Source organism: Phyllobates terribilis, unplaced genomic scaffold (genome assembly GCF_046119375.1).
Source record: "Phyllobates terribilis strain yellow unplaced genomic scaffold, ASM4611937v1 Scaffold_5__5_contigs__length_657084704, whole genome shotgun sequence".
Classification (NCBI taxonomy): Eukaryota; Metazoa; Chordata; class Amphibia; order Anura; family Dendrobatidae; genus Phyllobates; species Phyllobates terribilis.
Genome location: NW_027362765.1, coordinates 222,235,702 through 222,248,242, shown reverse-complemented (window position 1 = coordinate 222,248,242; position 12,541 = coordinate 222,235,702). Strand labels below are relative to the sequence as shown.

The 12,541-nt window shown below is 41.7% G+C and overlaps 1 protein-coding gene across 3 annotated transcripts in view; it reads right to left on the bottom strand.

The window, feature by feature from the left end:
* LOC141272772 (phosphatidate phosphatase LPIN3-like) overlaps nt 1-12,541 on the bottom strand; it is a 215,757-nt gene that overhangs the window by 48,717 nt on the left and 154,499 nt on the right. For all 3 annotated transcript variants that reach the window (XM_073683836.1, XM_073683838.1, XM_073683837.1), the window contains 2 exons: nt 7,734-7,935; nt 6,555-6,650 (listed from right to left, as the gene is read on the bottom strand). In XM_073683836.1, coding sequence (XP_073539937.1) covers nt 6,555-6,650; nt 7,734-7,925 — 288 coding nt within the window. In that variant the 5' untranslated portion in view covers nt 7,926-7,935. The remainder of the gene's footprint in view (nt 1-6,554; nt 6,651-7,733; nt 7,936-12,541) is intronic.

Here is a 12,541-nt window from a genome sequence, read left to right as displayed (position 1 = left end):
CAAGATCCTGGGACAGATTGGAGAGTGTGAACAGAAAGAGAAATTGTCTTATATGAACTTGTTGCACTAGATCGATGCAGGCTTACAGAAAGGCTACCAGCGCCAGATGAGATCGTTGAGGGGGTGGTGAAAGCGATCTGTCCAGGACTGAACCTCCGTAGTATGCTATAAATGAAGAGTCAATTGACCTTGCAACAGCTGAAGATGATTTTAAAAGGGTACTATAAAGAAGAGAGTACTTCTGAATTGTTCCACCGACTCATTAACATCTCACAGGAAAATAATGAATCGCCCCAAAGTTTCTTTTTCAGAGCAATTGAACTTAAGGATAGACTGTTGTTTGCATCCAGAGATGTAGAAGCGAAGGAGAAGTTTGATGCTGGACTAGTCCAGGAGAAGTTCTTGAGATCATTGGGAACAGGTTTAATCAGCAAAGACATCAAGTTGCAGCTGAAACAGTATCTAGAAGATCCTGGCATTCTGGATGAAGTCCTAATTTAAAAAAATGAATGAGGCAGCTAGCTTAGAGTCAGAGAGCAAACAGAATTTAAAGAAAGCCTCTGCTCCTAAAATCAACAAAATGAGTCAGGTGAAGTTGGAGACCCCCGGTGGCCAGTCCGAAGATCATCATGGAGACCCTCCAGTGCCACCTCCGATAGGGAACATTAAATCACCAACAAAAGAGAGAACCGCCAGCGCTGACTGGGAGGAAGTAATAGGAGAACTGCGAGCCGAGTTGATTGAGGTGAAAAAGTTGATTCGTTTCAGGCCAGAACCTGTATCCCTCAGACCCAGGAGTAGGTTCCAAAACAGAAGATACCCGGCTTGTGAAGCGTGCCGTTCATCATATCAAAGTACGGTATGTGTCAACTGTCTAAGATGTGATGAGGAAGGACATTATGCCAAGGAGTGCCAATGGTCGCGATCGTTTGGGTTAAAAGACAGGAGGTTGCCAGTGTGGGGCGACTGGTAACCGCGACATGGAGGAGGCCCCAGAAGCAAATCCAAATCTCACCAAACCCCAGAACGGCGCATGAGGTAAAACGGCTGCGTCAGTACTATCCCCAAGTGTGTTCCCGTCTACAACAGCTGCAAGAGAGACAGGGACATCAGTTACTTAATGCCCAGTGCAGAGGTCAAATGATGTACTCCTGGAAGGAGGATTCCTTAGTTGGTAAAGATAGCCTCATCAGCCTAATCGGTGAAAGGCGCTTTATACAGTGCCAGCTAGATGGACTCCTAGTAAAAGCACTGTGGGACACAGGAGCCCAAGTGAGCCTTTTAAATGAAGAATGGAGAAGGTGCTACCTGCAACATACCTGCCTTCGGCCGCTAAAAGAACTCTTAGGACCAGTGGAACTCCATGGCAAAGCTGTCAACCACACAGAAATCCCTTTCATAGGCTGGGTGGAAGTGACTTTCCAACTGAGTACCATGAAGAAGAGCAACACCATTGAGCTTTTGGTATCTTTTCTCGTGACCAGTGATCAGATGGACAGCCTATCAGGAAGTACCTGGCTCTCTGTCCTCGATCAGGGTAAAGCATATCATCAAGGGTTTATTGAAGAGTCCAGTAGACCTTTGACAGCATTCATCACACCGTGGGGGTTATATGAGTGGATCCGCATACCGTTTGGGCACAGTTCAGCTCCAGTAGAATTTCAGAGGAGCATGGAGACCTGTTTGGAAGGATTGAGGGACGATATCTGCCGGCCATACTTGGATGACAATGTGGTACAAAGCAAAACCTTCCGGGAGCATGTTGAACATGTGAGGACCGTATTAGAGTGGTACCAACAACACAGACTTAAGTTGACCCCAAAGAAGTGTGAACTGTTAAAAAGGCAAGTCCGATTTCTAGGGAAAATTGTGTCCGGAGAAGGGTATACCATGGACCCAGCAGAAATCGCTCCGGTACTGGCCTTAAAAGACAAGCGGCCTTCTACTGTCGGGGAGTTGAGGCAAATCTTAGGATTCCTCTCCTACTATCGTACTTACGTTTGGAACTTCTCCAGGATTGTCGCCCCGCTAAACCTCCTCTTTGGGGGGGCGACAGAGTCAACAACACCCATGGAGAAAAAGAAAAAGAAGAACGCTGGTAGGACCGGGCTTAAAAGAAACAACGCAGTTTCATCCAAACGGCCCATTCTCTGGACAGCAAACCACCAGGAGGTATTGGAAGAACTAGTAGACTACCTGGTAAAACCATCCATCTTGCGATATCCTGATTTCTACTTACCATTTGTTCTTCATTGTGACGCTTCTCAAGTTGGTCTGGGAGCTGCCCTGTATCAGCATCAAGATGGAAAATTGAGAGTTATCGGTTTCGGTTCTAGGACGTTGGTTAATCCCGAGAAGAATTACTATCTACAATCCGGAAAATTGGAGTTCCTGGCATTGAAATGGGCTATTTGTGAACGATTTAGAGATTATCTCTACTACAGCAAAGAGTTTAAGGTATACACTGACAACAACCCTTTGACCTATGTCCTCACTACAACCAAACTGAATGCAACGGGTCAGAGATGGGTCGCTGAACTAGCTGACTTCAATTTCAGCATCAAGTACAGGCCAGGAAAATGCAATGCGGATGCTGACGGATTGTCAAGAATGCCACTAGAGCCTGAGGAGTTCATGCAAGAATGCTCGGAGGAAGTCAGTCTGGAAGCAATTGAGATCACTACCCAAACAGTGAAAGCTTATCAAGAGGACGACACAAAATTATGCTGTCCGTTGACGGTGGAAACCACCTTAAAAGTGAGAGAACAAGATCACCCCTTGTCCATTCAACAACTACCAAAACGAAAAAGCCATAGAGCACAACGGGAAGATCAGATAATTGGTAGAATACTAATTTATGTGGACCAAAATCGATTTCCAAGTAAACAGGAGAGAGATAATGAGTCACCAGCAGTATCTGTTTTAGTTAAAGAATGGACGAAGCTCTACCTCAGTGAAGACGGTATCCTGTATTGTAAAGGAGGACAAAACCGGCAGTTGGTACTGCCCAGAGTATTCCGTAGGTTGGCCTTCAAATAACTCCATGAAAACATGGGACACCTGGGAGTGGAAAGGACAACCAACTTGATCCATGAACGTTTCTTCTGGCCGTACATGCAGAGAGATATTGAGAGGTACATGACCAGGGACTGTGGGTGTCTGAAAGATAAACGTCCCAACACATCAACCCAGGCACCTATGGGCAACATCCAAACTACGTATCCGTTTGAGATGGTCTCAATAGACTTTCTACTTCTCGAGACGTGAAAGGGTGGTTACAAATACATATTGGTGGTGATGGACCATTTTACTCGATTTGCTCAAGCATATGCCACCACCAATAAAGCAGGTCGAACAGCGGCAGAGCAGATCTTCAATGATTTTGCTTCGAGGTTTGGGTTCCCTAAGAGGTTACACCACGACCAAGGAAGAGAATTTGAGAACCAGCTCTTTGCCAAGCTAGGAAAGTACTGTAGAATTCAGAGTTCACACACAACGCCCTATCATAATGGACAAGTGGAACATTTTAACCGGACATTATTGTCGATGTTGCGCACTTTAACAGCTGACGAGAAGAAAGACTGGAAGAGTTCTCTGTCAAAAGTGGTACATGCCTATAACTGTACAAAGAGCAATGCAACGGGTTACTCATCCTTCTTCTTATTGTATGGATGATTGCCAAGACTGCCAATCGACATCATGTTCGATACTCCAGTGTCAGAGACTTATAGAATGTATCCGGAGTACTTCGGAAATGGAAGGAACGAATGGCAGAGGCATACAACATAGCATCCAAAGTGGTTACGCAAGAGCAGAGTAAGAGTAAGGAGTACTATGATCGAAAATGTTATGGCGCAGAATTGGCCCCGGGAAGCCGGGTGCTAGTCAAGAACGTACATGAGAAACGTGGTCCAGGAAAACTTTGTTTGTACTAGGAAGACAAGGTGTATGTGGTCGTAAAGAGGAAAGCCGATGACAGTCCAGTGTATGAAATCCGATTGGAAAGAGGGGACAAGAAAACCAGAATAGTCCATTGGAATTTATAACTACCCTGTGATTATCTTCCACCACAACAAGACTTCCCAGAAGCAGACTGACATTGACCAAGATCGACTAAGAGACCACCACAGATTGAAGCTCCGGTGGTGGATAGAGACCATGAAAGTTCCGATGAAGAAGAGTACACCATTGTATTTCTCGGACCAGCAAGGAGAGGAATGTACCATCCTCAGGAGAGTGAACTAAGTCCCGAGGCTCCAGAGTTTGTACCAAGGAGTACAGATGAAGTTCAATTCAGATCTGATGATCGAACACCGGTCACTGGAGAGACCGATCAACACTCAGGAGAAGCGGAATTACCAGACCGTGTGGAACTAGGCGATTCCGGAGAAGTACAGGAACTTACAGAGGAAGTTCCAGGAACATCTGAGGAAGCACGGGAAATGAGTGCGGCGGAAGAAACTCCTGAGACTGAAGAACCCGTGGTATCTGAGGAACAACCCACCAGGAGGATGTCGACTTGAGAAGTGAGGAGGCCCGTGATGCTGAAGTATGAGACACTTGTTGAACCGAGTCAAGTGCCGAGGACTGTCGACTGGAAACAGGTATCTCTGCCTACGGACCAGGTAAGCTCAATGGAGTGGTATTCACCACCGAGAGGCAGTATGGAAGATGTTGCCTGGTGGAAAGACTTGTTTTCATGCTTTGATTTTCCTTAAAAGACTTTGTAGAAACAAAGAACTGTTAAGGCCTAGTGACAGAGAGAGAGCTGGTTGAAGACATAGGAAAGCTCCAGCTGAAGAGACGCTCATTGTGTTAATTGTGTTAATTGTTTATTTCTTACAGGAGTACTACAAGAAAAAGGTCATAGAATAGATTGTTATCAATGTTTATAAATGTTTGACAATGCCCATTTGTATATAAAGTTACTCAACTTTCACCACTGTCTCAGAATTGGGCAGATTGACCAATTAAGGCGAATGTCTATGACGACATTCAAAAAGGGTAAAGAGTGTGACATGCAGAAGTAGTGCTGTTGCTTCAGAAGCATCCAGCAACTAGAGGGGTTAACACAATCACAGGAGACAGGGAGTGTTTTAGCAGAGCCCCAGGGGGATTGTGGGGAACTTGTTATTGTAGTCTGGCTGAAGCCGAAGAGAAAGGTGGTGTGCTATCTAGATCTGACAGAAGGCAATTGAACAGGATTCAGATCAAGAGAGAAACTAAACACAGGTCAGATAAACTCCCTGAACTAACAGGGCAGAGTATTATCGGGCAGGAAGATAAGGACTGGAAGGAATTGTGTCACAGGGATCATCTCCCTCATCAAACCCTCCCCCCCTCCATCTCCATGCAGGATAAAGAATGCTGTGTACTATTGTGTCCTTGTGAAGGAAAAGCCTGTGGTTGTGTATGCATAGAAGTGTGCTGCTAAGAGATCTAATCTATGCTGAATTATGCTACTGAAGAGACTGTAATACTGTGCCTTGTGAAGAAACTACTGTATTGTTACTGGAGCCTGTTGCTCTAGAAACTCAGACTGTACTGTAATGAAGATTGTTGCTGCAATATCCCTGAATTGCACTGGCCGTGCTTCAGATTAAATTCCACTGTTAAACTGTTGAAAAAGACTCTTGTCAGATGTGTCTGGTCAGCAATTGAATCTATCATGTGCCTGAAAGAAGCTGCAGCCTCTGGTCGCCCTGAGTAACGGTTCCCCCAGGATTCCAAAGAATTCATGAAACCCATCTCGCCCTATCTGAACCTAACGGTGTGCACTAGAATTCTGGCATAGACACTTTGATGAATAGGCTCCATGTATCTATTCGACTATTCAGCCAATGATCAAAGATTAAACTTTACTCAAACTGCACAGTGTAAAAAAACACACATCCTGAACTTAAAATGTTATTCTCAAGTTGTGTATTAAGCAGCATAAAACTCTGCAGTCTCATCACTTCCTTGTTGTTAGGGGGAAAGGCACTCCCCTTGAGTGACAGTTCTGGTCAGTTTCTTTCTACTGAGCTTATGCTACTAGGACACATTAAAGGTTTATCAGTGCTTGTTCTGAAGTGTACAGTGTTATCTCTATATTTGCATATGGAGATAGCAGAGCAGTTAAACAAATGCAGGGCTCAAGTGAAAAGGACCCCTCAGGATTGTGATTTTGGAGGATGGATAGTAGGTCAGGAGCTGACAGGGAGAGTGAGGTGAGAAGCTAGCTGCTGTATAGAAATCAGTGGGCTGGAGAGAGGTGGCTGGTATTTTAAGAGTTAAATCCTCAGTCTGAAATGTAGCTATTGTGCACACTAGGCCAGGGTGTGGTGGTTGATCTCATTGGCAACAAACTGTACACTATGTAAAAGAAAAACTCTAATTGCAGGGGAACAAAAGCAGATAGAAAAAGCAAGTCAATTGCAAACTTGCTTATTTTTGTGCTAACTAACTATACCAATTTCATGACATGAGAACATCCCTTTAAATAGATCGACTGGTTAGTAATAGTAATGATTAGTGATACGAACTGATTTAAGCAGTCTTGATCATATACATACATCATTCTCCTCCACATCTTGGATGAAGAAAGCTTCCCCATTTTCTCCAAGTCTCATTGGTAGATCGACTGGCTCTCCATTCACTTCAATGTCCACCTACAATAATTCACACAAAAAAAAAATCAGATCACAGTTGTTTGCAATTGGAAACAAAAGATTTGTCTACCTGCTTTTCACACTTATAGTATACTCTGTTCTATGTTCTTCAGTGTTAGCTGCTTTATAGTTCTGCACTATTAGAGCACAGTCATATCCAATGACTGAAGCTAGATTATGTATTGGTAATCTAAGGGCATGTTACCATGTTGCATTTCTATTGCCTTCAGAGAAAATGTTGCAGTAAAATACGCAAGTGGAAATATTGGTTATAAATGTTACAAAAATGGGTCAGCTTAGAAATACTGTTTTAGTTGTCTGCATTGCAAAGGGTGAAATACATACTGACATCTGTAACATAAATTGCCATGTAGATATTTTTCAGTGTGTGCATGCGATTTCCTAAAATGCTAGTACTGTAAAATGTAGAGGATTTTCAGTTGGGGAAATCTGGACTGAAAATCTGCTGTGTCTTTGCTGCATGGGATTGTACCCAAAATTCAACATATATCACTTTGGTCTTTTATCACAGCCTCCACAGATCTGAGCATGATCACTAAAAACATTTCAGCCCCAATTCATCATTGCTTTTGTGCCTGTTTTGTGTCTACTTTTGTGGGTTTTGCGCCTTTTTTTGTTTGCACTCAATTCATTATTCTGTTTGCGCCTTTTTCTAAGTTTATTTCATATGTGAACTGATCACCTGTTTTTTGTTTTCCGGGTGGAATTTTTCTGGGGGCAATTCTTGTGAATCTTGGTGGTAGAATTTACAAAAATAGTTCAAGACAGAAAAAAGCCCCTTTTTCACTTGGCGCCAATTTCATGAATCGAGTGCGCCATTTTTATGAATTTGGTGCCAAAAACGGCAACTAATATCACAAGACAAAAAAGAAAAGTGACTTAAAAAAATGCAAAAGATGAATTGAGGCCTTCAAATATGTGCTCAGTGGTCATATAGAAACTAGTACATGGAAAAGGAATATAGAACTGGTGTGTGGGCTTGTTAAAGTCGATTTGATAAAATCCTCATAAGTCATCTAGGATTTCCTGTAAATACATACTATGTGTTTCCTCTACACTTACAGTCATCTCAGTTGATCGCAGTATACCAAGTTTTCCAAATCGCACATGGAAAGGTGAAGATCGAAAAGAGCCATCAGGCTGTCGGACCACCACCACATCAATGGAACCGGATAATGTTGCTGGATTTACACCGTTATAGAGGTCTCGCACTCTGCCCAGTACAGATCCTGCTAGCTGCCCCACGTAGTTCATTTCCAGGAGACTGATGAAAAGAACATAATACATTTCTGATCAAGTTACAAGAAAATGTTTAGGTGCAGCTTATTATTTAAAGATTTTTCACATGTTGTCCAATACTTATTGCCACGGAACCAAGCTTTTGGTGCATGAACATTGGTGTACAATATATGCCACCATAGCCACCAGTGGGGAGGGACATGGGCGGACATACCATTGGTGCCTCCTGTGCAATCGCACAGGGGCCCGACAGCTAAGGGGGCCACTTCTACCTCCAAAGCAGGTGGCATTGTAAATTATAATGAGATACTGGATTGGAGAAGGCCCTTATGTTGTTCTTGCATTGGGGCCCTCTTCCGTCTATGTCCATCCCTGGGGAGGGATGATCACATTTTATAAAAAAAAAAAGATTAGAAATCTGTTTTCAAAGGAGTAACAGCATTCATGAACCTTTCAGTGAAGCCATGGTTCATCTGGCTCAGAGGCAAGACCTACGCCTCATGAATAACAACCAGTGCAAGGGAAGCAGGAGATTCTAGGCCGTTGCAACCAATCAGTTTTCAGCTTTTATATTTTTAGGTCAGGTTAGAAAATAAAAGCAATGATGTGATTGGTTGCTATAGGCAACTGTTCCAATTTTTCCTGCAATAGATTTTATACATTAGGCCTAACGTGTAAAGAAATAAGCTGTTATTTGTGGGACACATTTTTGTTATCAAGTAGCCAAATCTGTAACATAGTTCTGAAAATGCAGCATCACATATAATATAGGTGTCAATCTGAAGTGAGGGAAAGGCTTCCATGCCATCTTTTTGTGAGAATACAAGTAGTAAAATTAATAGTTATATAGAATATATTGTTACATGGCAACTCCCTTAGCATGGATCCTTTTATTTTAATAAAAATGCAATATTTTTAGGCTTATTTGCTCAAATGTTGTGCAATAATTTGGTCCTGGATACATTGCTTCAGATATTTCTTTCCATAAATGAGGACTCACAAGCAAACGCTGTTATCACCAGGGTTGGCTGCGCCGGCGGCACATTTCTCCTACAGTAGTTCTAGCTAATGGAGGGTATCATAATCAGGGGGCCTCCTCTATTACAATTAATATGACCGAATAAGACAAATAGACATTAAACGGGTTGTCTGGTCTAAAATTACAAGTCTGCAGTCACTCTATGTGAATACTCACATCACGCACACTGCACACTGTGAGGATTCTCCAGTACTGGGAGCAACGGTCGTGTGACCACAAGTATGAGATATGCATACTGCAGGCCAGTGATCACCACCCAGAGGTGCAGGTCTCTTAATGAAGCAGGAGCTGGGACTAGACTGGAGTCAGGGACTAGAGTAAGATTTTTGGAATAAGGAATGCCCCAGCTTGTCATGAATTAGATAAGCTGAGGCGTCACGCCCCTGTCATGCCATAGAGCTCAGCTTTGGGAAGAGGGATTCCTGTCAGATAAAGTTTATAAAGGTGAAAATAACCAGCTCACCATAGATAGATACCCGGGGCTCGGAACATCACCACTGTCTTGGTGCGCCTTGTACTGTATATCCAAAGGAAAAAATGGTCAACGAATGTGTATTAAAATTTCTTCAATGTTTTATTCCAAAATGTTTAAAACAGGTACAGAAAATCCATAAAAAAAATCCATACCACCAACGCATTTCTGGCATCAAATGTCTTTATTTATGGTGTATGATGGTATGGTGTACTCATGAGTTAAGACATTTGATGCCAGAAATGAATTGGTGGTATGGAATTTTTTATGGATTTTCTGTACCTGCTTTAAATCTTTTAGAATAAAGCATTGTAGAAATTTTAAGACACATTCATTGAGCCGGACCATTTTTTGGGGGATTTTCATGTCAGTTACCTATAAGGGTATGTGCACACAATATTTTTTCAGGCGGGTCTGCTTTGAAACCCACCAGAAAAAAAGTGCTAGCTAAAGGCTCAAAAGAGTGAACATATGAATTTCTATGTAAAAATTACACCCTGTTCATAATTTCAGTCTTTTTAGCGTATTTTAACTGCTTCAGGCTTACAAGGATGCCAAGTGGTTAAAAGAAGTGACCTGACCAGTCTTCAAATGTTTTCCACTCTGAATATTTTACAATACAATTCAATGGGAAGGCTTAGACCACAGCCCCACTATCAGTATTTGGTCAGTATTTTTTCTCAGGAGTGGGAGCCAAAACCAGGTGAGGAACAATCAGAGAAAAGGTATAATAGAAACAACTGCACCAATTCAGCATTTACAGTGCTGCTCATCATTATTTGCACCCCTTTTTTTCATAGACTGTACAATATCTTCAGAAATAAATGGAAATGTACCAAAGTTATATCCTCAGGATTTTTTAATTAGTGGTCCAAAGTAATACAACAATAAAACATTGTTTTTCAACTTTCATGTTGCAGTTTCAAAGAAGAGACAGAATAAACAGCATGTGCAGCAATAAAGGCACCCATAATTAATACTTGGTTGCACACCCTTTGGCACTGATGACAGTCTCCAAATGTTTCTTGTAGCCATCTATAAGCTTCTTGCACTTCTCAGCTGGAATTTTCTCCCACTCTTCCTTTGCAGTTTGTTCAAGCTCTTGAATGTTTGCAGGGTTCTTTTTCCCAATGGCAGATTTCAGCTCACCCAAAGATTTTCAATGGGATTTAGGTCAGAACTCAATGCTGACCATTTTAAAAAAGTCATTTTTTTCTTTTTCATCCATTCTTGTGTACTTTTGGATATGTGCTTTGGATCAGTGTCTTGCTGGAGGACCACTGATATTCGACTCAAACCAAGTTTTCTTACACCGGGTAGGACATTTTGTTCTAAAATCTCTTGATGATTCTCTGATTTCATGATTCTTGTGATACAGTCAAGGCCTCCAGTACCAGACGCAGCAAACCAACCCCACAGCATTATGGATCCTCCACCATGCTTAACTGTTGGTAAGGTGTTCTTTTCCTTACAAGCTTCATTGAACTGTCTGTAAACAAACTGTTGCTTTGCATTGCCAAAAATCTCTATTTTTGTTTCATCTTTCCACAGAACATTTTCCCAGAAGGATTGTGGTTTGTCAAGGTACTCTTTGGCAAAGATCAGTCGTTCCTTTTTATGTCTTTTCTACAGTAATGGTTTCTTCCTTGGCCTTCACCCATAAAGCTCTGCTTGGTTTAGTGTGCTCCGTATGGTATTTGTTGAAACCATGACTCCAGACTGTTCCAGGTTGGCCTTCAGGACTTTGTATGTTTTACATGGTGTTTTTTTCACCATTAGCAACAAACTTCAAAGGCATCTCTTGTCAATTTTCCTCTTTCTCCCACGCCCAGGGAGGTTCTTGACGGTTCCATGCTTGGCAAACTTCTTAATAACATTGCGCACTATTGAAACTGGGATACCAAGGTCTTTGGAGATGGCTTTATACCATTTGGAAGTCTTGTGCTGGCTAACAATAGCAGTTCTGATGTCCTAAGACAGCTCCTTTGTCTTCACTATTGTGACAAAAGAACAGGGCCTATCATGTGGCTTTTAAAAACACTGAAGTCATCATTCATTGGCTAATTCATGTCACATGGGCACCGATAATTAATCACAGGTGAATTTCTTTTGTGATTTACCTCACAGGCGAGTCAAAATGTGTTTCCATACTATATTAATGTAAAGGGTGCCAATACCAGTGACACAGCAAGCTATAGATTTTTCTATTTTTCCCTCCCATTGTTTTTGGTTTTAAATTATTGTTTCTCATTTGCTCTTTTGTATTTAACACGAGTGCTCTATACAAAAAAAACTGTTTTACTTGATTCTTTTTTTTTCAGGGATTCCACATTATGCACTGAAACTTCATGGGTGCCACTAACGATGAACAGGACTGTATCACCCACTCCTGATTTTGATTCCCACTCCTGAGAAAAAATACTGACTAAATAGTGACCAAATACTGATAGGGAGCCATGGACTTAGAAGATGGCTGGAAGGTGCCAGGGCATCTTTTTGAGCATTTTGACAGAATTTTTGCAAGCTGAATAAAGAAAAAAATATGTCCAGAAAAAACCTCCCCAAAAACACTGGAAAAAATGTTTAAAAAAAAACGCTGGTAACCAAAAATGTTGAAAATGCACTCAGGAGACAACAACAAAAAGCATAAAAAAGATGCTTCAGAAAAACAAAAAAACAAAAACAACACTGGTCTTTCCTGAAGCACCTTCCTCTTGACAAACATGATGGATTTGCCTGCCTGAAAGAGACATTGTGTGCACATAGGCTAACGGTGTTTTCACCCTTTGTCGCAAAATACGCTGTGGCCTTGTACACTACATCACCATGAAGGAAAAGTCGTGGAATTATGGAAACCACAGGATGGATAGACATCTAAATGATATGCAAATGATGAAAAAATGAAAACAAAATGTTCAGATTGTCTAGAGCAGGGGTCCTCAAACTTTTTAAACAGGGGGCCAGTTCACGGTCCCTCAGACCATTGGAGCGCCAGAATATAGTTTTTTAAAAAAAACTATGAACAAATTCTGATGCACACTGCACATATCTTATTTTGTAGTAAAAAAAACAATACAGGAACAAATACAATATTTAAAATGAAGAACAAGTAAAGTTAAA